A 26207-nucleotide genomic window follows, 5' to 3' on the forward strand; every position below is an offset into this window, starting at 1 on the left:
CCAGCGTGCCTGAATGAATGAATGAATGAATGACTCAAAAGGGTAAATGGAAACTGAGTTCCCTTCCCACAATCTAAACTCCTATACAAATTCCCTTTTTTTCGGTGGCCAAAAGTTTTGTGTGAATCACAGGCTCATTGTCACCATAAAATAAGACCACTGGTTCTTAAATCACAGTGACGGATGGAATACTTTCTTCCAGTCTGTGGTTTTACTGTATGTTCTACCCATAAATCGGATCATTTTCACACAGCCACCCTGTGACGCCCAGCTGCTCGGTGGTGGTCGCGCAGGCGCCACACACTGTGCGCACGTGCGCAATTGGCCGGTCGTGTTATAAACAGCCATAGAACGCGGATGGGTGGGTGGGCCAAAGAAGCCACCATACCGATACAGTGGCTGATTTAGAGCTGAGGTGGCGCAGTGGTTAGAGTGCAGCACTGCAGGCCACTTCAGCTGACTGTTATCTGCAGTTCAGCGGTTCAAATCTCACCGCCTCAAGGTTGACTCAGCCTTCCATCCTTCCGAGGTGGGTAAAATGAGGACCCGGATTGTTGTTGGGGGCAACATGCTGACTCTGTAAACCGCTTAGAGGGGGCTGAAAGCCCTATGAAGCAGTATATGTCTAACTGCTATTGCTATTGCTATTGATGCTCCCGGCTACTACCAGTATGCCTGTACCAGGCCGTATCGCCTGGAACCCACCACTGGACTGGACTAGAAGATCTCCAAGCCAGAGAAAGATATACGAAGCCCCTGTCAAGTTTCTAGCAGAACATGGCTAAGCCACTTCACAGCTTTGCCTGTCCAAGCTGATCTGGTGGATCCTATTATTAAAGTTCCTATTAGAGATAACGAGGGCTAGTCGCTGCTTTCAAGGCAGCCGTGTCTCTCGGCTCTCCCGCTACGCAGCTGCTGGCTTTGAGGGCCCAGCTAATTAAAAGCAAAGGCGACTCCGAGGGCAGCGATATCGTCATTTTTTTCCTTATGCAAAAGTCTGAAAAGCGGCTCTTAATGAGTAGCGGGCGGCGGTGTTCATTGTGTGAGACCAGAAACGGTTGCGCCGACTCGGCTTCGAGATATCCGCAGTCCTACAAAGAGCCACTTCTTTGATTTGCTGCAAACCACAAGGCCTGCGGTTTGTGGTAGGCAGGCCTGAAAGAGGGACAGGGGGAAGACGGGGGACTGGCTGGCTGCCAGGTGTGCATTTGACGGCTTTCTTCGGAATAAAAATAAGGCGGTAAAATATATTGATTTTTTTAGACAGTACTTTCTACCAGCAGCACCGGTCAGGAAAGGAGGACAGAAATTTGGAACTTTGACACCATGGATGTCGACGGCAGCAAAATTATTATACGCACAAAAATGGAAGGACCCACCATGGGTGACAGGTGGACACAGAGGTTGATGGAGTTGACCAAAAGGCCAAAAGGGACCACTTTGATTAAGGAAAAGAATACACTGTATTTTTTGGAGTATAAGAGCAATAGAACTTAGACTTATATACCACTTAACGGTGCTCTTCAGAGCTCTCTAAGTGGTTTACACACTTGCTCCCAACCATCTGGGTCCTCATTTTACCGACCTCGGAAGGACAGAAGATTTGAGTCAATCTTGAGCCAGTCAGGATTGAACTCCTGGCAGTCAGCAGAATTAGCCTCAATACCGCATTCTAACTACTGTGCCACCACAGAAGGAAGGAAGGAAGGAAGGAAGGAAGGACTAGCAATAACACTTAGATTTATATACCGCTTCACAGTGCTTTTACAGTCCTCTCTAAGCGATTTGCAGAGTCAGCCTCTTGTCCACAACAATCTGGGTCCTCATTTTACCCACCTTGGAAGGACAGAAGGCTGAGTCAACCTGGAGCCAGTCAGGACCAAACTCCTGGCAGTGGGCAGAGTCGACCTGCAATACTTCACTCTAACCACCAGACAGCAGTGGGTTGCAGGAAGTACACCCTGGTACGGGCATACCAGATCCTACCCGGAGCACCGGGTACCGCTCCGGTATGGTGCTCCGGAGGTCCCACCCGCCCACCAATGCTCCTTACCTGGGCTTTAAGCTTTTGCCGCTTCCGCACACGTGCATGGTGTGTACGGTGCCTGTGCGATGCTCCGCTGAGCATCTGGAGCATCGCGAAGGCTTGCAGAAGCATCATTTGATGCTACAATGCATGTGCGCACTGTGCACTGCACACCACACATGTGTGCGTGCGTGCTGTGCGCCTGCATGTGAGTAACTCCGGGGCCATCCCAACCGTACTGGTTGGAAGGGAATGCGAAACCCACCACTGGCCCCAGGGCTCTAGAAGATGCTACCAGGGTCCTTGAGGCAACATGGCTACTGAATTCTTTTCTTATTCTGCTCCGAATCAACTTGGTTAAAGGATGGCCAAAGACTTTGACCGGGTCCATACTGGAAGCATTAGCCATGGTTTACTGAACTGGGATAAATGCTCTGCCCTGAACTGAGGTTTGATCAATGTGTAGAAACAGAAAGAACGAAACGAATCAGTAATGATAATTACCATTTTAACATTGATCGTTTCTTCTCTAAGCATCGCTTCCTTAAAACAGGCCCATAAGCCGGGAGAGGTGTTATAATTCAGAATAATTACACGTGGAGGATTGAAAATAAGAACATGTTCACTTGTCCGGGACATTGAATGAGGTTTTTGTTTCCACGCGGCTTGAAATGAAGGCTCCCTGGCTGTTAATCCAAGCTCTTAGCTCCTTAGCTACTCAACTTTCAAATTACTCAGTCGGTTCCTTTGCTTAGCAGGAATTGAGTCTGCAACGAGAAAACCATTCAGTTACTAATCACAGAAGTGATTTATTGGTTCTAGATTAGTGAGCTCCAGGAATTCCTGGAGGGGCTGAATAAATTGGTTTCCCCCCCTCTCTTTTTTGCAGTAGATTATCCACTCATTAAACGTTGCACCAGCTTCAATAGCAAGTACATCCGAAATCATTAGGAACAGAATAAATTGTGCTCTGACTCCCACATGTCTTTGAGGATCAAACTTTGATAGTCTACTTGGTTCTTTTTTTTCTTTTAGTGCTTCTTTTAGTGGCCAGTAGCTTTCCTGCTGTCTCTTATCTGTGTTACTACTGGGGAAAAAAAATCCATTGTGGTTATTTTTGCAATTCATCCTAATGTTAGTTCATGATTTCTCATTGGGTCAAAGGTGCAGCTTTCCGTTGGGTTCTTTGCACAAGAAAATGTTCTCTAAGAGAGTATTATTTATTCTTATTACAGAATGCATAGTGCAATAAATCCATTCCTATAAAGCCCCAGGAACCTATAATTTGCATATGCCTCAGCTAATAACTCTTTTTGATCAGCGGTGGCAATGCAAACAAGCGAGTTAGTTTCCTTTGCAACGTTGGAAGTCAATCAACAAGAGTCCTTCTTTAAACTTTTCTCTCTCCTCTGCGTTCTCATGGCACCATCTCCCTTTTCCTCTTTAATAAAACAAGACCAACGGTAGGTCTTTGATACGTGACAGCTCTCATCAATCATTTAAAGGTACTTAATATTGATAAACTTGCTGTCTAGGTAAATGATTTTAAAAGAAGGATGGGGACGCTATTGCTCAAATGAGAGCCGAGGTGGCACAGTGGTTAGGGTGCAGTACTGCAGGCCACTTTAGCTGACTGCAGTTCTGCAGTTCAGCGGTTCAAATCTCACCGGCTCAAGGTTGACTCAGCCTTCCATCCTTCCGAGGTGGGTAAAATGAGGACCCGGATTGTTGTTGGGGGCGATATGCTGACTCTGTAAACCTCTTAGAGAGGGTTGAAAGCCCTATGAAGCGGTATATAAGTCTAACTGCTATTGCTATTGCTAAATGCAGTTTACATAGCTGAGGTTGTTGCAAACCACGCCGTATCCAACTATCAAATGTTCTAGAGAACATCAGAAGGTACTTTTTAAAAACCTCTTCTGTATATTTTCCTGAAAACCCAGATGAGTTTGAGTCTGGAAGTGTTGCTGAAGAGAGTTCAAACCGACATCCATGGTTCTGTTGATTAAAACCAGGGGATTGAAACTCCAACCTAAACTTTGTGGAATCTAGCAGAATACTTATTAACTTTCCATGCTTCAACTGACTTTCTTTCTTTCTTTCTTTCTTTCTTTCTTTCTTTCTTTCTTCCTTCCTTCCTTCCTTCCTTCCTTCCTTCCTTCCTTCCTTCCTTCCTTTTTTAGAATAATTTGTATTGAACTTATTTCAGCATTAAAAAACAAATCACAAATTTCCACTCATTACAGCGAGTCCGTATCAGTATCATTCATATCATTCATATTTACATAAGCTCTATTTCTATGTTCTCTAATATGTTCTATATTATATAGTCTCTTAGAATATAATAATATTTACAGAATTATACAGTGTTATCATATTTGTTGTAGATAATACTTAATTCTTATACAGTACCTTGCGTGTATTATTTATACCATCTACTCCACACTTTATAATAACTCTCTCTCTCTCTCCCTCTCCCTCTCTCTCTCCCTCTCTCTCTCTCTCTTTCTTTCATTTAGTTATTTATTGAATTTATATTGCCACTTGTTTGCCCATGGTGACTCAAGGTGGCTTAAAACCACATTTAAAACAATAAAAACTAACAAAAAGAATCAAATAAATTAGCATGGTACAATATAACCAAATGTTTAGCAGTTGGATTTCAACTCCAACTACCTTAGGACGGAGTGCAGGGGAAGTAGGATCTCCTTTCTCCTTCCCTCCTTCCTACCTTCCCTCCCTCCCACTCTCCTTTCTCCTTCCTTCCTCCCTCCTCCCTTTCTCCTCCCTCCTTCATTTCTCCTTCTTTCTTCCCTTTCTCCTTCCCTCCCTCCTCCTTCCTCCCTCTCCTCCTTTCTTCTTCCCTCCTTCTTCCCCCTCCTCCCTCCTTTCTCCTTCCTTCCCTCCTTCCTTCCTTCGTTTCCTTCCTCCCTCCCACCCTCTCTCCCTCCCTTCCATCTCTCTCCCCCTTTGCAATAAATCACTTCAGGCATAATTTTTCAATAATGCTTGCATATTGCTTATGCTTCTAACTGTTTTTGCAAGATGTTTGACACCACACTGAGATTATATGAAACCCCCTATCCCCACTTCCTCGATGCTAGACGCCAATATCTTAAATACTTTCTAGACTACACTATCAGATAGGTAGCATAGTGCGGAAACAAAGAACTCCTTGAACTAAGGAGGAATTTCCTGAGAGTGAGAACAATTAATCAGTGGAACAGAAGTTGCCTCCAGAAGTTGTGAATGCTCCAACAGTGGAAGTTTTTAAGAAGATGCTGGATAACCACTTGTCTGAAATGGTATAGGGTTTCCTGCCTAGGCAGGGGGTTGGACTAGAAGACCTTCAAGGTCCCTTTCAACTCTGTTATTTTATTCTATTCAATGGGATCCGAACAGATGTCTGTCAATGGTCACAAAGGTCTTAATATCAGATAGATAGATAGATAGATAGATAGATAGATAGATAGATAGATAGATAGATAGACAGACAGACAGACAGACAGACAGACAGACGGACAGGATACAATGGATAGATGGACAGATATGGATGGTAGGTAGGTAGGTAGGTAGGTAGGTAGGTAGGTAGGTAGGTAGGTAGGTAGATAGATAGATAGATAGATAGATAGATAGATAGATAGATAGATGATAGATAGATAGATGATAGATAGATAGATGATAGAAAGATAGATATAGATTGATAGATATAGATTGATAGATATAAAAATAGATAGATGAGATAGATGAGATATAGATAATAGATAGATAGATAGATAGATAGATAGATAGATAGATAGATAGATAGATAGATAGACAGACAGACAGACAGACAGACAGACGGACAGGATACAATGGATAGATGGACAGATATGGATGGTAGGTAGGTAGGTAGATGATAGATAGATAGATAGATAGATAGATAGATAGATAGATAGATAGATAGATAGATAGATGATAGATAGATAGATGATAGATAGATAGATGATAGAAAGATAGATATAGATAGATATAGATTGATAGATATAAAAATAGATAGATGAGATAGATGAGATATAGATAATAGATAGATAGATAGATAGATAGATAGATAGATAGATAGATAGATAGATAGATAGATAGAGGGAAAGAGAGGGAGGGAGGGAGGGAGAGCGGGAGGGAGGGAGAGAAAGAGAGAGAGAGAGAAAGAAAGAGAGAGAAATTGATTTGAGCTGAAGGGAGCCTAAGCTGTCTCTTAAGATAATCAGTTGGCAAAGAATTTGACAAGACAATCATCCCTTCTTTAGGATAAAATCTACTTTCCTCCCAGACGGAGTGAAATACATTTGATATGCTTACAGCTTCGGAGCCTCTGTGCATTTTTTTTTTATGCTTTAAGCTTTTAGCTGCCCAACTAGGACTGTAGCAGACAAAATTTGCGATGAAACCATGATGTCCTTCAAAGGACAAAAGCACTAACAACAGCAACCATAATTAAAATAATACAAAACCATTAAGCAACAGCACAAAAAGGTCAAAATTATACGGAGAGATGAACCTTGGCAGCCGTCGGACAATTATATTGCTAATAAATCACATTAGTTGTACCGTCTGCTTCCTCTTATTATTTATATAGACTGCAACCATGCATCAATTATGCTATAGTTAAAGTATCACAGAAAGCTGTGGAGCTCAGGGAAGGGGTCACTTGCATCCTTGTGAGGACGAGTGATGTTGGAAACGTTTTTGGTTCCATCTGGAACAGTTTCTCGTGATTTTAAAAAGAGAGAAACCCTACTCCAGTGCAACCAGATAACATTTTCAACTCTTAAATGTGGAATACAGTGCGAAAAGCGCCAAACAGCTCGCCCCGAGTCATTATCCTCAGCATCACGGGATGCAAGTTGTTAAATTTAGCGCTACTATTTTGCAGACTTTTTATAGTACTCACGGATTATTCCTGTTTATGCAGAGGCCACAAATATGTATCTACTCTCGCAAAGCTTTTGACTGTTCTCTAGACAGAAGGGCTGATGAATCATCCAGCCAAACAAAGTCCCTTTTCTGAAATTTGGAGCCTCAGAGATGTGGCAGAAAGAAGAGAAAGTCGGAGGAGGAGGAGGAGGAGGAGGAGGAGGAGGAGGAGGAGGAGGAGGAGGAGGAGGAGGAGGAGGAGGAGAGAAAACGAGAAGAAGAAATAGAGGAGGAATCCATCATTCTCAGTCTGCACCAGACTTCAAGAAGCCCTGGGGGAAAAAAACTAGGAATGCTATAATGTCTACATCCAGGCTGAAATGGCTTTCTTTTTCCCCGTCTCTTCATGTCCTCTTGATGTGGTCAGATTCTCGCTGTCTCTGTGCCAAGGGAAAGCCAATAGATATGATCGCCGAGCGACAGTGGGCAGGGTAAAGTGGAGATCAAGATAAGGGCAGACAGTGGGAAGATGGAAGGGAATGGATGGATAGACAGCTGCCAACGTATCCACCAGAGAGGCAATCTTTCACCTGCAGCTGGTTGAAAGGAATTTGTTTTGGTGACGTTGAAAGCAATTTATATTAGTAGGCTATAACCGCAGATTTCTAGATGATTGTGTAAAAAACACATGTGTCAGGGTCCCAAATGGCATCCGAAAGTAAATCAGAGTCCAAGGCAAAGTATTGCTCAAAGTTCCAATTTATGAAGAGAGCCACGTTGGCACATCTGGGAAAACCCAAATCTGAAAGCTTCCCGGTTTCCCCCACCCAGTTGGAAGTCCAAGATCTTGCCCCCACACCCACAAGTCCATCCCATGGTCCAGTCTCCCACTGCCACAGTAGCAGCTTCCACCCATCCAGTTCTGGTCAGGTGCAGAGGTGCAGAGACAAAGGATGACCTTGGCTTTCTAGAAAGAATGTTGTTATGGCTACATAGCATCTAACTCCTTACAACCCCCCCTCCCATTTTCCCACCATAGAAAAGGCATAGTAGAATAATAGAAAGTGTGGCAGGCCTGATAACATGTCATAGAAATAGGAGTGGTGGAAGTTCTTCATCTTTTATGGTTGAGTTAGAACATAGAATAATAGGGCTGGAAGGGACCTTGGAGGTCTTCTAGACCAACCCCCTGCTCAAACAAGAAACCGTATACTATTTCAGACAAATGGATGTCTAATCTCTTCTTTAAAAACTTCCAATGATGAAGCACCCACAACTTCTGGAGGCAAGTTCACTAATGAACTGTCCTCACTGTCAGGAAATTTGTCCTTAGTTCTAAGTTGCTTCTCTCCTTGATTAGTTTCCACCCATTGCTTCTTGTTCTACCCTCAGGTGCTTTGGAGGATAGCTTGACTCCCTCTTCTTTGGGGCAACCCCTGAGATATTGGAAGACTGCTATCATGTCTCCCCAGTCTTTCTTTTCATTAAACTAGACCTATCCAGTTCCTGCAACCGTTCTTCATATGTTTGAGCCTCCAGTCCCCTAAATCCTCTTTGTTGCTCTTCTCTGCACTCCTTCTACCCTCTTTCTAGCTCTGCTCTCTGCTCTCTGCTCCCCTTCTTGTACCACAAGGCTTTACAAATCTATATCTTGTGTTCACTGATGATTCTTGGCTTTGTGTTGTGCATCGTTACAGGTCCGTCCTGGTTTGTTCCTTTCTGTTTACAGCCCTTGATTTTAAAAGTAATTAAGTTTTCCCAATTCCCTGGATGCATCAGTTGTTCCCTTGTGCTAGATGAGGTCTTGTTCTCCAGGGGATTTGTATCATTCCGGGGCATTTATATATTCGTGTGTGTGTGTGTGTGTGTGTGTGTGTGTGTGTGTGAATAACGAACGAGGGTATTAAAAGAGCTAATTTGATTTCACATCAACTCAACTGCCTTTTATTTATTTCTTCCTCTGAAAATGTTGGGATCATTCTGCGGGACTCCACTTGTTCTTATGATCAAAGTGTAAACCCACTAGGAGGGGCCTTTATTTGGGGCAACACGGAGCGGATAGTTTTACTTCTTCACATTGTGTAAGTTGCAAAGAGTTTCTTTACAATGCAATACATTTGGACGTAGATCTATCTATCTATCTATCTATCTATCTATCTATCTATCTATCTATCTATCTATCTATCTATCATCTACCTACCTACCTACCTACCTACCTACCTACCTATCTGTCAATCTGTCATGTAACTTTCATCTGTCAATCTATCTGTCAGTCTGTCTATCTGTCAGTCTATTTATCATCTGTCAATCTATCTGTCAGTCTATCATCTGTCAGTATGTCTGTCAGTCAGTCTGTCAATCTACCAATCAGTCTGCCTGTCTACTCTATATCTATCTATCTATCTATCTATCTATCTATCTATCTATCTATCTATCTATCTATCTATCTATCTATCTATCTATCCATCCATCCATCCATCCATCCATCCATCCATCCATCCATCCATCCATCCATCCATCCATCCATCCATCCATCCATCCATCCACCCACCCACCCACCCACCCACCCAAATCCTCTGGTAGCCTCATAGCTAAATGCAGGTCTATTTGGGTGACCCCGAGTGCCTGCAGGTATCTCTATCGCTAAAGTTGCCCTTCCATCTGAACTGCCTAACCCCGCTCGACATTCCCTTGACAGCAGAGCCGACGAGTCCGCCCCCCCCTCACAAACCCTGCGAAATACAAAGTCGCAAAGCCCCCCCCCCGCTTCTGCCACAAGTTGACAAGGACAAAAAGGGGAAGAAAGGAAAGAAAAACCAACAACGCGCTGAGGTCGATGCAGTCCGATAAACTTTTCGCTCCCTCCCCTCCCTTACAACGCGGTGCTCAAAGGCGGCGTAAGACAAGCGCCCCCCCTCAACCCCCCCTCAAAGATCTCTCTCTCTCTCTCTCTCCCTTTGCTGGGAAGAGTGGGGGGGGGGTTTGCCTGTTTCCCTTCGGCCCTTGAGCCGGGTTCTAGCCTCCTCCCGGCGCCCCTTCCTCTTGCAAGCCGGGGATTCTCCCGGTTGCTCCCTTCCCTCCATCCCTCCTTCCCTCCTTCGGCGGCGTCGGCGGCGCCTTCCCTTTGCTCCGGGCGTATCCACTGAGGAAGGGGACTTTCCCTGGGCAGAGTTGGCTTTGCAGACCCCTCCTCTGGGCGAGGTTTTTTTTTTGGGGGGGGGGGAAGGTTCAGCCGCAGTCGCTGGGAAGGAGGCAGCCGGAGAAGCGCTCCTGACGTGCTCCCCGCCTGGGGGCACCGAACACGCATCCGGCGGCCTCTTTGCAAGGGGAGCGGAGGGCGGTGCGGAGCCTTCCTCCTGCCCGCCTTTTGCCTTCTTTCTGCTGGGTGGATGGATGGATGGATAGATAGACAGATAGACAGATGATAGATAGATAGATAGATAGATAGATAGATAGATAGATGATAGATAGATAGATAGATAGATAGATAGATAGATAGATAGATAGATAGATAGATAGACAGGAGAGAGAGGGACGGACAGATGGATGGATAGATTGATAGACGGACGCACGGACGGACGGACAGACAGACCAGTGGAAGCGCAACTGGGCGGCGTGAAAACTCTCCCTTCTGGTCCAGCCAAGGACTTTCCCTCCTCGGGGGGAGATTTGGCCCAGCCTAAAATGAGCGGATGCCGCAAACGCTGCAAACGGGAAATCTTGAAATTCGCCCAGTATCTCTTCAGGGCGCTCACCGGGACCCTCCATCCAGGTAAGCTCACCTGCTGGGCTGCTGCTGGGTGGACGCGACTTCCCCAGCTGCCTCGCTGGAAGACGCTGCTGCTATGTCCGAGCTCCTTCCATTAACCGCGGGGGCGAAGGTGGGCGATGCGCCCATTTATCCGGACGCCTCTTGGTGGGGCGAATTCTGCCCAAGCGGGGAAAACCGTGTGGAGTGAAGTTGGGAGTCCGTAAAGGGGTTTTGCACGCCCAGAGGGCGGTTAAATACGGGTTTTCATCCGCTTTTGAACCGAGCGCGTTTGGTTACCTTGTTCCAGCGTATTTTTCTTTTCTTACTTGTAACGTCTGAACGGGTTTGCGTTGGTCTTCTTTGGCGAGCAGAGCCGATCCCGCGGAGTAAACTTCACACCAACGCTGGGTGTTAACTGTGGGGTTGGTCGGTTAGGGAATTGTCTTTGGGGGGTGGATTGGGGGGAGAAGTATTGAAATAGTAGTAGAATTTGCAGCCTGTGGATCTTTGTTTGTTTGTAATGTCTCTTCCCAAAGCAGAATCTTTGAAACTGGACGCTTTGAAAGGTAGGTAGGTAGGTAGGTAGGTAGGTGTGTGTGTGTGTGTGTGCGTGTGACTGAGCACTTGTGCACAGACAAAACACGGCTTAATCTCTAAGGTGGATGAGAAGAACAGTGCAGGAAGAGCGTTGATAGATTGATCTTACTTTTAAAAGAATAGAACTGAATAGAAAAAGAGAGCTGGAAGGGACCTTGGAGGTCTTCTAGTCCAGTGGTCTCCAACCTTGGCAACTTTAAGACCTGTGGACTTCAACTCCCAGAGTTCCTCAGCCAGCTTTGAACTCTGGGAGTTGAAGTCCACAAGTCTTAAAGTTGCCAAGGTTGGAGACCACTGTTCTAGTCCAACCCCCTGCTCAGGCAGGACACACTGCACCACTTCAGACAAATGGATATCCCAACACCTTCTTCAAAACTTCCAGTGTTGGTGCATTCACAACTTCTGGAGGCAAATTCTGTTCCACTGATTAATTGTCCTCACAGCCAGGAAATTTCTCCTCAGTTCTAAGTTGCTTCTCTCCTTGATTGGTTTCCACCCATTGCTTCTTGTTCTGCCCTCAGGAGCTTTGGAGAATAGCTTGACTCCCTCTTCTTTGGGGCAGCCCCTGAGATATTGGAAGGAAGGAAGGTGGGAGGGAAGAAGGAAGGAAGAAGGAAGGATCTCTCCTTGATTAGTTTCCACCCATTGCTTCTTGTCCTGCCCTCGGGTGCTTTGGAGAATAGCTTGACTCCCTCTTCTTTGGGGCAGCCCCTGAGATATCAGAAGACTGTTACCATACCTCTTGGGCTTTAGAAAAGAGCAGAGATCTCCCATTCTCGGCCAACAGCTTCTCCCAAGAGTCCACAGACTTCCCACTTCCACTTTTTCAACTTCTGGGTCAGCTCTGTAGTTTGGCCAAGGTGACCCCCTCGCTTGGCTTTTTACCTCCTTGGCTGCTGTTTTTCTGATTTTTCTTCCCACGCCTTCCTCCCCCCCCCCCCGCTACCATATCAGCGAACGGGGACAATCCAACCAGAGTTAATACCTTCATTTGAGCGGAGAAGAATTAGTCACCAACGAAATCCTCTCATTAACGGGAATTCTCTTCCACTTAAACCAATAAATTAAGCTTCAGCTTAATTCTCCCACTGAAAAGTCAGCGGGGGATTTAGAATAATTTACTTTTGAATGCGGAGGCCTGTTTTTAAAGGAGTCGGTGGCCTGGGACATCCATTCGTTGGCTCTTTACAGTCTTGCCCTGACTTCTCAACCTCAATTTGTTGATTTTTATAGAATCCCCAGTCCTACTCGCTGGACTCAGGCTGAGCAAGGTGTGAACATGCTACATCTCCCTAACACTCAATATTGAGATGACCTCAAAATGCCCGAGAGTTCTAGCAGTTGGAATATAAAATATACTCCTCTCTCTTCATCCACGAAGTTGTTGTGGCCCACTAGTGGAGCTGGGAGCAGATTCAGAGAGTGAGGAGGGTTGTGGAGGAACACGGGCCAGTCCTGGAGTCTGGGGAAGGCTCGGATAAGGAACTGGTTCATCCTGCCCCTTGCTGGCCTCTGAAGAGGTATCTGGGGAAGCGTTTGGGGGAATCATCACAATCTGCCAAGCACCACTATCTGTCTAATCTTGATACACCAGATTCCAAGGTCCGTGGCTGATATCTGATAAAATCTAGTGTGTCACCATACTGCAAGTTCACAACTGGTATTAAATTATTGTGCATCTCCAGCATTTTTCAGGAGCCCAGTTGTCAATATCACCCCCTTGTTCACGAAAAGAGGGGAAAAAATGGACACAAAAGTTAGGTGTCTGGTTGTCTAAAAATCAGGGGCAGGTGCGTTATCTTGCCTGACATTTTTGCCCAGGTGGTGGCGCAGTGGTTAGAATGCAGCATTGCAGGCAAACTCTGCCCACAGTCTGGGTTCGATCCTGACCGGCTCAAGGTTGATTCCGCCTTCCCTCCTTCCGAGGTGGGTAAAATGAGAGAGGGCTGTAAAAGCACTGTGAAGCGGTATATAAGTCCAAATGCTCTTGTTCGTATTGCTAGCTTCTGTGCTTAATCCAGACGACCCGTTTCATGGCTCTGAACTGCTTCTAGACATGACTGTTTAAAGAAAACGTCCCTTCCACCGTTGTAGCTCTGGAGCCTCTTCCTTTCCCAGGTCCAGGTTCGTCCTCCTCCCCCTTTCAGATCAAAGTGACTGCGGAAAGCTTCTGGCCAGAACTTAGAATGTTCATATTTCCTCCTTCAGCCTCAGAGTAATATTGCAATTTCATGCTCAGCTGGAGAGGAATCTTCTTTTCCTACCTGGCTCAGGGTGAGCATCCCTTGGGCCTTAATCCAGCAAATCGGAAGTGGCCTGAAGAGAAAGCTCACATCCAGCACATCAGAGCTGCATCACACTGTAACCTGTGGGACTCATTTCCCACTGGCTTTGTATGGCTTGGGCGGGGCGCATTAAGCATGAGAGGTGGTTGCAGTGGGGGGCATCCATTTTCATGGGCTCAGAGACCCCCAAAACCTGTTGCCCCTCATGCATCCTACAAGTGTAAAGGAAGGAGTGATGGAGGCCTGAAGGGCGCAGAGAAAGGGATTAGGGACTGAATATATTCGGCTCGAAAGTTTATTTCAGACAAATGAAAGAAAGAGTTAATGCCTAATTAATAGAGTAAAAGAATAGCAGAATAACAGATTTGGAAGGGACCTGGGAGGTCTTCTAGTCCAGCCTCATGCTTAAGCAGGAGACCCTCTACCATTTTAGACAAATTGTTGTGGCCTGCCAGTGGCCAGCAGACCTGGGAGCAGATTCAGACAGTGAGGAGGTTGGGGAGGAAGATGGGCCAGTCCTGGGAGTCTGGGGAAGGCTCTGAGGAGGGCTCTGCGTCGGAGGCAGAGAGGGGGCCAGAGCCGTATGCCAGTTATCAGCTGCCTTCGGAGTCAGATATCAGTGAGCTAGAAGAACAACTGGAGTCTGTTCCCAGTGTGTGCATGCGCAGAGCTGCCAGAAGGCAAGAACAACTAAGGAAACAGGGTTGACTTGTGAGTAAGGCTTGGAGGTGATTGGCCCCTCCCATAAGACATAAAAGAGGAGCGAAAGGGAAGTGAGCTTTTGCAGGGAGCAATTAGTTCATTCTGGTTGGTTCAAGCTTTGAAAAGTTCTGTTTGACTCTGTGCTAAGTTTGGCCTTGCTCTGCATTTGGCAAATTAGGTCTCTGGCAGGAGATAAGGTGGATGCTTATCAAAATTCCTTTGAAAGACTGTGGTAACTTGAGCAGACGTCTGTCGGAATCTTCACAGACTCTTTGTGAAGCTGTGCGGACTGGGAATGACCATAATTCACAGTCGTATAAATAAAAGAGGGTTTGGGGGACTAAGACTGTGATTTATGCTTTCTCTGGGTCAGAACACAAATGATTCTCCAGTCTCTTCTTAAAAACCCTTCAGTGATGGAGCACCCACAACTTCTGGTGGAAAGCTGGTTAATTGTCCTCCCTGTTAGGAAGTTTCTCCTTAGTTCTAAGTTGCTTCTCTCCTTGACTAGTTTCCATCTGTTGCTTCTTGTCCTGCCCTTCAGGTGCTTTGGAGAATAGGTTGACCCCCCCTTCTTCTCTGGGCAGCCCCTCAAATACTGGAACAATATCTAAACGTCCATCGTCTCTTTTTTTCCAAATACATTTTGAGGCATCTTAGGACGCCAATCCAAAATGCAGGGAGCTCATCTTCTCCTTGCCTGTTTCATTTCTGTATTTGCAGTCAAAGGAGTGGGAAGGACAGAGGCAAAATCTGATCACAGCATCGGTTATTAGTAGAGCAAATGTTTATGCGTTGTTCCCAAAATAAATTCTGGCAGATTAAAATTAGTTCTCACCAGAATGCTGCCTTGGTTTCCCAAAAACAAATGGTGAGGAGAGCCAAAAAGAATCACGAGAAATGTGTGTTTCGTCCTTGTATTCGTTCCCTTTTTAAACACACACAGACACAACATATTATATACTACACACACACACAAACACAGAGTGTTTTTTCTTTTGTCAAAAGCACCTGGTATGCCCAAATATGGGAGGGAGCCTACTGCTTCCCTTTTGCCTTTCAGCCCCATTCCAGGAGCCTTCCAGGCAGAAAAACCATTTTTGTGTTGCATTTTTGCCGATAAATAAATGAAGGGGGACTAGTATAGATCTATTCCAAGCTATTTAGCTCTCATCAGCTAGCCATACCCTTACTGGGATTCGAACCTGGGCTGTTTTTACATATTAGGCAGTTATATTAACCTCTAAGCCACTTAATCATTCCCCTGGCTCAGCTGATAAGGGAGGAGAGCTTGTGGCTTAGAGGTTAATACAACTGCCTAATAACAATAGAAAGCTGAGTCAACCTTGAGCCTGTTGAGATTTGAACTGCCAAATGGCAGGCAGCTGGCAGTCAGCAGAAGTAGCCTACAGTACTGTACTCTCACCACTGCGCCACCGTGGCTCAGTCCACTACCTGTTCCTGATCTGGGAGATGATTAGACTGAGCCTGAGGTCAGGGTCAAATATGCCATTAGTTTGGAGTCATGAGAGACTTAAGTCCCCGTGAAAGGAGGGCGGGGGGGAAACGAAACATATTTCTTCTGTCAAACATCTGGCTGTGGGCTTATAACGAGATTATTGTGGCCTGTTGTGACATCTAATTGAATTGCATGCGCTGTTGCTGACCAGACATTTGTAAGTGAGTGGTTGAATTAAACAGCTTTTGTAGTACTGTAGCTAGCCTCTAGTTCAGGCCGTTCCTACATTGTTAGCTTTTAGTTGTTGATGTGAGCGACACATCTGAATTTCTATTAGGCTACACAAACCGCAGTTGCTTGCTATAATTCTCAGTCATCCAGGTCATGGTTGCCCCAAAGGTCTTTTTCAAGAGGAGAAAGGAAGAAAGAAAGAAAGAAAGAAAGAAAGAAAGAAAGAAAGAGAGAAAGAAAGAAAGAAAGAAGAAAGAAAGAAGAAAGAAAGAAAGAAAGAAAGAAAGAAAGAAAGGAAGGAAGGAAGAAAGGAAAAAGGGAGAAAGGGAGGGAGAAAAAGAAAGAAAGAAAAGAAAGACCAGTTGTCTCTTGAGAAAGTACCTTTGGGACACTTTGCTGTAATGTAAGTTCATAAAGACATTTTGATGTATTCGGCATAGAAGTTAATAGACTGCAAAATGGGAATCGTGCATCACCCAGGAATAACAGGCAGATTGAACTACACTGAAAAGGCAACAAAAATCTCCAGAGTTGGTCTTGATGGAGCATTTGTGCACGGTGTACAAGAACATTATTATGTTGTGGCAAAGCTGGGCTCGACTGGTTGGAATCAAAATGGCAAAAGGAACCAGATAGCAATGTTCCAATATTTGAGGGGCTGCCACAAAGAAGGAAAAGTCAACCTATTCTCCAAAGCAACTGAAGGAAGGCCAGGAAACAATGAACAGAAACTAATCAAGGAGAGAAGCAACCTAGAACTAAGGAGGAATTTCCCGACAATGAGAACAATTAATCAGTGGAACAGAAGTTGCCTTCAGAAGTTGTGAATGCCCCAACACTGGAGGCTTTTAAGAAGAGGCTGGACAATCATTTGTCTGAAAAAGAAATGAAATGGTGATGTGAAACTTAATTTTTTTTAAAAATCCTCTACATCATCCAGCAGAATTTTAAATTTGTAAAATGCTTCATTAGCCCCATATTACTTCTCGGTGTGAGTTTTCTCGTTACTCTGGTAATAAATCTTCAGTGGGGAAGGATCAGGCTCCAAATAATTTTTCATTTGAGCGCATGAAGAATAAATGTCTTTCTGGGTCATGCTGTGTAGCTTCCAACGATTCTGTCCTTTTTAGGTGAAAAGGTATTTTGCACAGTGTTACAAAGTACGTCCGCATGAAGAGCTGTGAGACATTTGAACATTTTTTTCCCCTTTTCTTCTTTCCCCCAATTTGGGGAGAAAATATTGGTAACAGTCAGTTATTGATCAGGGCCAAATAGACAAAACTCTTTTGAATTCTCAGGTGATAAAGAAGAGTTGATAGATCTGCCCAACTGCTAAGTAACCCAATTATTTACTTAGCATATTAAGCTACCAGGATGTTTGTGTGTGTGTGTGTGTGTGTGTGTGTGTGTGTGTGTGTGTGTGTGTGTGTGTCCCCGTATCTACCCTAATTGGCCTCGTTGCCTTACTTCTACTTCATTCTTGAAATAATGACATCCAGGCCACCACATCAAAGGTCCTATGGAGCAGGGCTCTCCAAATTTGGCAACTTTAAGACTTGTGGATTTCAATTCCAGTAGTGGCTGGGGAATTCTGGGAGTTGGGAGAGTCCCCAAGTAGAATAACAGAGGTGAAAAGGACCTTGGAGGTCTTCTAGTCCAACCCCCTGCTCAAGCAGGAGATCCTATGCCATTTCAGACAAATGGTTGTCCAATCTGTTGTTAAAAACTTTCCAGTGTTGGAGCATTCACAACTTCTAGAGGCAAGTGGTTCCACTGGTTAATTGTCCTCACTGTCAGGAATTTTTTTCCTTGGTTCTAGGTTGCTTCTCTCCTTGATTGGTTTCCATCCCAAGTCTTAAAGTTGCCAAGTTTGGAGACCCCAGCTATGCAAGAAGAAATCAGCAATGAGGTGGAAAAGTGAGGCTATAATAAAACACAACTGGCTGCTTATTCTGCATCCATATTTTTAATTAAAGATCAGAGTCCAGACAATGAGTCTGCTGCTCCTAGGAGTTCTGTAAGTGAAGTCCGGGGACGATGCAGAAAGAAATAACAGCTTGCATTTCTCCATCTCCTCCCGTGTCTCTCTCCCTGCTTCTCTGCCTGGTTTGCATATTTGATAATCTCTGGTAAATGCCACCTCTGGCTGGCCCCACCCGCATCAGTGGGACGAAAGAGCCGCATGTGGCTCTGGGGCTGCAGGTTGCTGACACCCGGTCTATCCCATTGAGTCACAACATATACTGCACAACATGCGCCTCCCGAGTCCCAGCTGATTGGAGGGAAATGGGGATGTTGCAGTATCCTTCCCCTGCCACGCCCACCAAGCCACGCCCACAGAACCGGTAGTTTAAAAAAAATCGAACCCCTCCACTGCCCACCAGCAATTAAACAGCTACAGGTTCTCTCTTGGCCTCTCCCCTGCAAGGCATCCGTTGGCTCCCTGTGTGAGCTTCCCTAGGATTTAAAAAAAAACACACACACAACCCACAACCTAACAATGCAGTGATTTCAAGGGCAACCCAGCTAAGCTGGAAATAAATCATCCCAGCTCCCTTAGCAGGCTGACAGTTTGGAACAGGCAGATCTGAAGCTAATTTCAAAATTAGCTTTTCGATTTCTTCACCCTTAAGAGAGAGAGAGAGAAAAAATCCCAATGGCAACTTTTTCCATCTTTCAAGCGGGGAAAAAACCCAGCTTTTGTGTGTCTTCTGTTTCTCTTTCACGGCAAAGAGAGAAGAATAGAGTAGAATATGGGAAGAATAGAATAGAATAGGAATATTGGAATAAGGAATAGGATTAGGAATAGGAATAGGAATATTGGAATAAGGAATAGGAATAGGAATAGGAATAGGAATATTGGAATAAGGAATAAGGAATAGGAATAAGGAATAAGGAATAAGGAATAAGGAATAAGGAATAAGGAATAAGGAATAAGGAATAGGAATAGGAATATTGGAATAAGGAATAAGGAATAAGGAATAAGGAATATTGGAATAAGGAATAAGGAATAAGGAATAGGAATATTGGAATAAGGAATAAGGAATAAGGAATAGGAATAGGAATATTGGAATAAGGAATAAGGAATAGGAATAAGGAATAAGGAATAAGGAATAAGGAATAAGGAATAAGGAATAAGGAATAGGAATAGGAATATTGGAATAAGGAATAAGGAATAAGGAATAAGGAATAAGGAATAGGAATATTGGAATAAGGAATAAGGAATAGGAATAGGAATATTGGAATAAGGAATAAGGAATAGGAATAGGAATATTGGAATAAGGAATAAGGAATAGGAATAGGAATATTGGAATATTGGAATAAGGAATAAGGAATAAGGAATAAGGAATAAGGAATAAGGAATAAGGAATAAGGAATAGGAATATTGGAATAAGGAATAGGAATAGGAATAGGAATAAGGAATAAGGAATAGGAATAAGGAATAAGGAATAAGGAATAAGGAATAGGAATAGGAATAGGAATATTGGAATAAGGAATAAGGAATAAGGAATAAGGAATAAGGAATAAGGAATAGGAATAGGAATATTGGAATAAGGAATAAGGAATAAGGAATAAGGAATAAGGAATAAGGAATAAGGAATAGGAATATTGGAATAAGGAATAAGGAATAGGAATAGGAATAGGAATAAGGAATAGGAATAAGGAATAAGGAATAAGGAATAAGGAATAGGAATAGGAATATTGGAATAAGGAATAAGGAATAAGGAATAAGGAATAAGGAATAAGGAATAAGGAATAAGGAATAAGGAATAAGGAATAGGAATAGAATAGAATTAAGAATGAAAGGAAAAGAATAGATTAATAGAATAGAATAGGATAGAATAGAACAGAATTCTTTAATGGCTGTGTGATTGGACACATAAAGAATTTGTCTTTGGTGCAGATGTGTACATAAAAAGACAAGATACTATTCGTCAAGAATCATAAGGTGCAACACTTAATGATAGTCATAGGGTTCAGATAAGCAATCAAGAAACAATCAATATCAATATAAATCGTAAGGCTACAAGCAAGAAAGTTCCAGTCCTGCAGTCATAAGTGGGAGGAGACGGGTGATAGGAATGGTGAGAAGACTAATAGGAATAATAATAATACAGCCTTAGTGAATAGTTTGACAGTGGGGAGGGAATTAGTTGTTTAGCAGAGTGAAGGCGTTTGAGAAAAAACTGTCCTTGTGTCTAATTGTTCTGGTGTGCAGAACAAGAATAGAAGAATATATCTTTGTTACAGTCATAGACCAGCAACAGACACCACTTTTTACAATATATTAAAAAAATAGCACTGACATTAATAGTGGATAATAACATCCCTGTTAAGAAAATGCATGTTCTAAAACTGTTAGGGTCCCCCCCCCCGCTAGTTTATGTGGGTGAAAAGCCGATGAGTAAATATAATGTTCCAAAAATTGTTAGAGATATCTCCAAAAAATTGGTACAAGTTGACAGCTATAATTCTGCAACCAATTTTTTTCTTGTGGAACTTGCAGCCACATTCTTCGGATGTGCTGGGCTCTTTAGCCTCGTTTTGAGGGTAGGAGTTGAAATACCGTTGTTTCAAGTTGTTCATCGTTTTATCAGTTTGCCAAAATATAAAACACTTGCTGTGTGTGTAAATGATGTGCCTTTAATACCCAACCCATCTTAGTTTAGGCATGGTGGTTTCTTGTTTATGACCAGACTTGTTACATGGCTTATAACTCTTCAGTGAGGCATAAAAATTTGCTCAGCTACAAAGAGGACGCAGGATCCCTGAAACGACATAATTTAAATTTAATATTAAATTATTAAAATTAAATTATTAAAGAATATTAAATTTCATAATTTAACGAAGGTTCTGGTAACGAGATCATTGAAAAACCTGTATGGCCAGGTGGCTTTCCATCATTTTTAGGGCGGAAAAATTATATATGCGCTGAATGTTTAGTAGGTGAGGGGAGACAGTTGCTAAGTGAAATTTCAAATTACAGAGTTTGAATCTTCATCTGTGGAACCAATCACTATGGCTCTAGGTTGGTGGAGGACACTTCATAAGGAATCTAGAGCAGTGTTTTTCAACCTTGGCAACTTTAAGTCCTGTGGACTTCAACTCCCAGAATTCCCCAGCCAGCTGTGCTGGCTGGGGGATTCTGGGAGTTGAAGTCCACAGGACTTAAAGTTGCCAAGGTTGAAAAACACTGCTCTAGAGGCTTCTTGAATTCCAACCAATACTAGCAGTCTCCATTCAAAGCTCCCTTATTTCTCTATTGTCCAGTTTTCTGTTATATAATCCCATTACTTTCCATTATAGTTCTTCTTTATATAGCAAACTTCCATTTTATTGTCCACTTAAGTGATAAAATATTAAAGCATTGCTGAAATATTAAAGCTGTTATAATGCTCCATTTTGTAACTGGCCCCTAATTCACAATGTAAGAGAAAATATTTCACCCTCTTAAGTAAGGAGAGTAGATACTGTAAGCTATCTATAACGAAATGAGGGATGACATTGAAATAACCAAGACTTTTTTTTTTTGGCTTATCTGGATATTTCTACTAGCCATAAAAGTAGGTGTCCACTCTACCCTTGTTTGCTAATGACTGTGTCCAATTATGATTGTGGATTAAGACCTCTGAAAACTGGAGATCTAAATACATTTGAGCAAAGAAGAGCAACAAAGAGGATTAGGGGACTGGAGGCTGAAACATAGAAAAACTCTTGCAGAAATTGGGTAAGTCTAGTCCGTGGCACGACAAAACCGCGCTACGCAAAATAGCGGAGATTAAATCGCGTCACTAAAGTCGCGACGTCATCATCGCGCGTCATCACCGCGGGGACAACAGCGCGGTGACAGAAGGGCGTTCTACATGCTTCGTTCTTTGCCTCCAAAGGTAGCCCTCCTCCTCCAGCTGACAGCGGCAGTAGGCACGGGGCAAAGCGGGCTGCCCAGCAGCAGCAGCCCGCGGGAAGGGTCCAGCTCAGCCGCGGAGGGCAGCAGGAAGCCCGCGGGGGGGCCCGAGCAGGGCCGCCGACGCTGGCGGCGGAGGAGGACACAGCAGCGGCAGCGGCTGAGGCTCTCCCGGGGCCGGCGAAGCGGGCTTGCCCGGCAGAGGCAGGCCGCCCTCTTCTTCCTCAACAACATCTCCTTGGATGGGCGGCCACCGCCACCGGGCAAGCCCGCTTCGCCGGCCCCGGGAGAGCCTCAGCCGCCGCCGCTGCCGCGTCCTCCTCCGCTTCCTGATGCCCCCCGCGGCTGTGCTGGACCCTTCCCGCGGGCTGCTGCTGCTGGGCAGCCCGCTTTGCCCCGTGCCCGCTGCCGCTGTCAGCTGGAGGAGAGGGGCTACCTTTGGAGGCAAAGAACGAAGCATGTAGAACGCCCTTCTGTCACCGCGCTGTTGTCGCGGCGGTAGGGTCGTTTTTTTTATTAGCGCTTCGGACGCCGCGGATTTGCCTCCGCACTTATGTCGGCGCGGATAAGGGCATCGCGGTTTTGTGGTGGAACCAGTCTAGTCTACTGAAAAGAAGGACCAGGGGAGACAGGATAGCAGTCTTCCAATATTTGAGGGGCTGCCCCAAAGAAGAGGGAGTCAAACTATTCTCCGAAGCATCTGAACGCAGGACAAGAAGCAATGGGTGGAAACTCATCAAGGAGAGAAGCAACTTAGAACTAAGGAGAAACTTTCTAACAGTGAGAACAATTAACCAGTGGAACTGCTTCCCTCCAGAAGTTGTGGGTGCTCCATCACTGGAGATTTTTCAAGAAGACATTAGACAGCCAATTGTTCAGAATGGCATAGGGTCTCCTGCTTGAGCTGAGGGTTGGACTAGAAGACCTCCAAGGTCCCATCCAACCCTCTTATTCTGTATTTCAACATGAGACCTCAGCTAAACTTTTCACTCATGCAATATTTTTAAGCACAGTTGTTAAGCACAGAATTTGTTTTCCTAGTGAGCAGGTAATTTAGTGTCTATTTGTCTTGGGTCTCCTGGGGAATAAATCTTCTGATTTCCAATTAGTGTCTTTATTCTTTACTGAGCCAGTGGTAAAAGTATTATAGGAACAATCCAGTTCTTCTTTCTTCTTTTTCATTTGTTATCGAGATGTTTCAAGATAAAGAAACATTTCAAATTTACAAAATGGACTTGGAAAGTTCTTGGTTGCGCAGACATTTTGATCATTTTAAAAATAAGTCTTTGTCCCAAGAGAAAGAATTCCCCAGAAGGGAATATATATATATATATATATATATATATATATATATATATATATATATATATATATATATATATATATATATATATATATATATATATATATATATATATATATATATATATATATATATATATATATATATATATATATATATATATATATATATCAGCTGAAAACATGAAAGCCTTTTGCCATTATGCTTAGTTAAATCCATCTTTTACTTTTCTTATTCTTTTTTTTCTCCCTTTTGAACTACCAAAAAAGAAAAAAAAAAGATAAAAGGCAGCTTAGTAAAATAAATGCAGAAAGGAAGCTTCTGAGGGAAATGTGAGCAGATCAGAATATTATGCTTTTCTGTGTGAGGAGGGGGGAAAAAACTTTACTGATCTATTAAGAATCATAAACAAAGACATATTGCTAGTAATGTGATGTAAATTGAAAGAGTATTAATTTCATGTTATACGTAAAGTGAAGAATCAAGAGAAGAAAGAAGAAAGGGACATAAAAATATCAAACAGTTAAATTAAACAAAATAACGTCTAAACACAAGTTGATTCGTTAAAACCCTTTGACAAAAACATTTACAAAGCAATAGCTGTAAAACAGGAGTGAACTATACTTCTTCTAAATTAATTAACGTTTATCTGCCTTTATTGTTTTCATAAATAACTCAAGATGGGGGAACATATCAGATACTCCTCCTTCCTCCCATTTTCTCCACAACCAATCTAAATTAACCATGATTGGCCCAAGAGTTAAGATTCCTTCCTTGATCATTGTCTCCTTCCCCCAAACCCAGATCTATACATCCTGAGCTCAGGACATTGTGATACCCCAAAAAATCCTACAAATCCAAGATTTTTAAATCCAACTTATGATTGCGATTGTTCTGAGTCTGTAGTGGGTCAGACAGTATATGAATGGAGTACATGAACTAGTTTTAAGAGCAAAAAAACCACACCTTTCCTGGACAGCAAAGCAATTCACCACATTATTATTTTGCTTAGAGCATGGATCCTCTAGCATTTTAAATCCTTATTCAATATTCTGTTAAAACTCAACTGAAGAAAATGCCTTCTTCCTTATTGCCTGGCTTCCTCCTCTCAGCTTGGCCAAACCTTCCCAATTTCTATTTATTACATATTTTTTTTTGCTTTGCAAAACAACAACAACAACACCCCAGCAAAATTAAGACCAGCGACATTTTTTTTGAAAAGTTTTTATTTTATTTTAATTGAACAAAAACACACAAAAAGGAATCATCCTTCGTTACATCTTGCAGAAAGCGAGTCGATTGGTTACAGATAACTTTTGTGCATTTCTTCCACAGTCATTACTTATAAGTTCATATTAGATTACACACTTCAAGTCAAAAATCTTTGTATATCTTACTATCAGTGTACCACAATTCTCATTTGACTACAATTATTTGAACGTGCTTTTACCTCAAATCATTCATACTTAAAGACACGACCACATAATGGCAATCCTCCGGGATTGGGCGGCCTATAAATCTACTAAATAAATAAATAATAAATAAATAAATTCATTAGCTGTTTCAAAAAATCCTCCAATAACATTACACCTTTATAGCATCTTTTAAGTAAAAGTCAATTAATACAGTTTCTAAACCCCCCACTTTTTCCCCCCTTAGATAATTTGTCTCGTCAACCATAGCAATCAGATAATTTATTTTATTTTAACAATAATGCCCGGTGATCTACTATTGACCTTTTCATTATAGGTTGGGAGCCAAAGAGTTAGGCCAAAGGTTCTGATTCTGCTCATTATACTTCCACACTTCTTCTAAACTTTGTACAAGATTTGTGCACGGAGACCAACCGACACAGAGGAAAACTAACCAGAATAATATTTAGCAGGGAGATAATCACCTCCCGGGAAACACGAGGGCAAGAAATCAGTGACATTGCCTTTTATGGCTTTCTTATAACCAAAGTCGTTACAGCTTTCTTAATTCCCTATAACTTTTTCTTTGACCTCAATAGATAATCTTCCATGCAGTCGGAAAGAAAAGAAACAGCAAGTGAATTTAATTATTTTTGACAGGAAACCAACCCATCCGTTCCTATGTTTTAGTGCACAGGAGCACTTCCATTCTGCTTTTTTTTTTTAAAGAATTAGGAAAGTAGAAGAAGAAGGAGTCAGAGAGAAGGAAGTAACAATGGGACGGAATGAGTGACGGGGGAGAAATTTACATAAGATGGACTGAGAGGTATTTTGGCAGCGTTCCCCAAACATGGGCCCTGTTTCAGGGGTGAAATCCAGCAGGTTCTGACAGGTTCTGGAGAACCAGTAGTGGAAATTTTGACTAGTTTGGAGAACCGGTAGCGGAATTTTTGAGTAGCTCAGGAAAGAGGTAGCAGAAATCTTGAGTAGTTCAGAGAATCGGTAGTAGAAATTCTGAGTAGTTTGGAGAACCGGTAGTGGAAATTTTGAGTAGTTCGGAGAACCGCCAATTCCACTTCTGGATGGCCCCAAAGAGGGGTGAGAAAGAGAGGGGAAGAGAGAGAGAGAAAAGAGAAAGAATAGAGAGAGACAAAGAAAGAGAGAGACAAAGAAAGAAAGAAAGAAAGAAAGAGAAAGGGGGAGAGAAAGAAAGAGAGAGACAGAAGAGAAAGAGAGAGGAAGAGAGTGGGGGGGGGAGAGAGAGATTTTAGTCTAACTTATTGGACCAACTCAATGCACATTATTAGTTTACCTATCAGTCATGCAAACTCAGGTTAAAAAAATCCAGGCGTTCAAGGTTATTATATTAAAGGTTGGTGAACATTTGTATTCCAATGTCTGGAATGTCTGTTTTCCATTTTTACTGCCAACTTCTTCAAAGAAAGGACAAAGCAAAACTTGCTCCCTCTGATTACTAAAGGCTGTTGTGTGTGTGTGTGTGTGTGTGTGTGTGTGTGTCTTCGAGCTTCAGCATTTATCTCTTAATTGATCTGCAATGCTAAACTAGGCTTATATCTGGCTTTTCTAGGCCTTCTGCTTTTTGAGACGCTCCTTGTCAACTGGAGCCAGGAAAACACAACTGT

At 43.1% G+C, this 26207-nt stretch overlaps 1 protein-coding gene across 3 annotated transcripts in view; it reads left to right on the plus strand.

Annotated features, from left to right (window-relative positions):
* Window positions 1-26207, plus strand: part of KCNIP4 (potassium voltage-gated channel interacting protein 4) — a 231698-nt gene that overhangs the window by 49667 nt on the left and 155824 nt on the right. Inside the window, exon 1 of one of the 3 annotated variants that reach the window (XM_087724903.1) lies at window positions 10497-10691. The exons of the other annotated variants lie outside the window; for them this stretch is intronic. Coding sequence (XP_087581029.1) covers window positions 10604-10691 — 88 coding nt within the window. The 5' untranslated portion in view covers window positions 10497-10603. Of the gene's footprint in view, window positions 1-10496; window positions 10692-26207 lie in introns of those variants that run through there. 3 annotated transcript variants of the gene reach the window in all.

This window comes from Thamnophis sirtalis, unplaced genomic scaffold (genome assembly GCF_051295495.1).
Source record: "Thamnophis sirtalis isolate CommonGarterSnake01/CBP01778 unplaced genomic scaffold, rThaSir2_p1.2 scaffold_10, whole genome shotgun sequence".
Classification (NCBI taxonomy): Eukaryota; Metazoa; Chordata; class Lepidosauria; order Squamata; family Natricidae; genus Thamnophis; species Thamnophis sirtalis.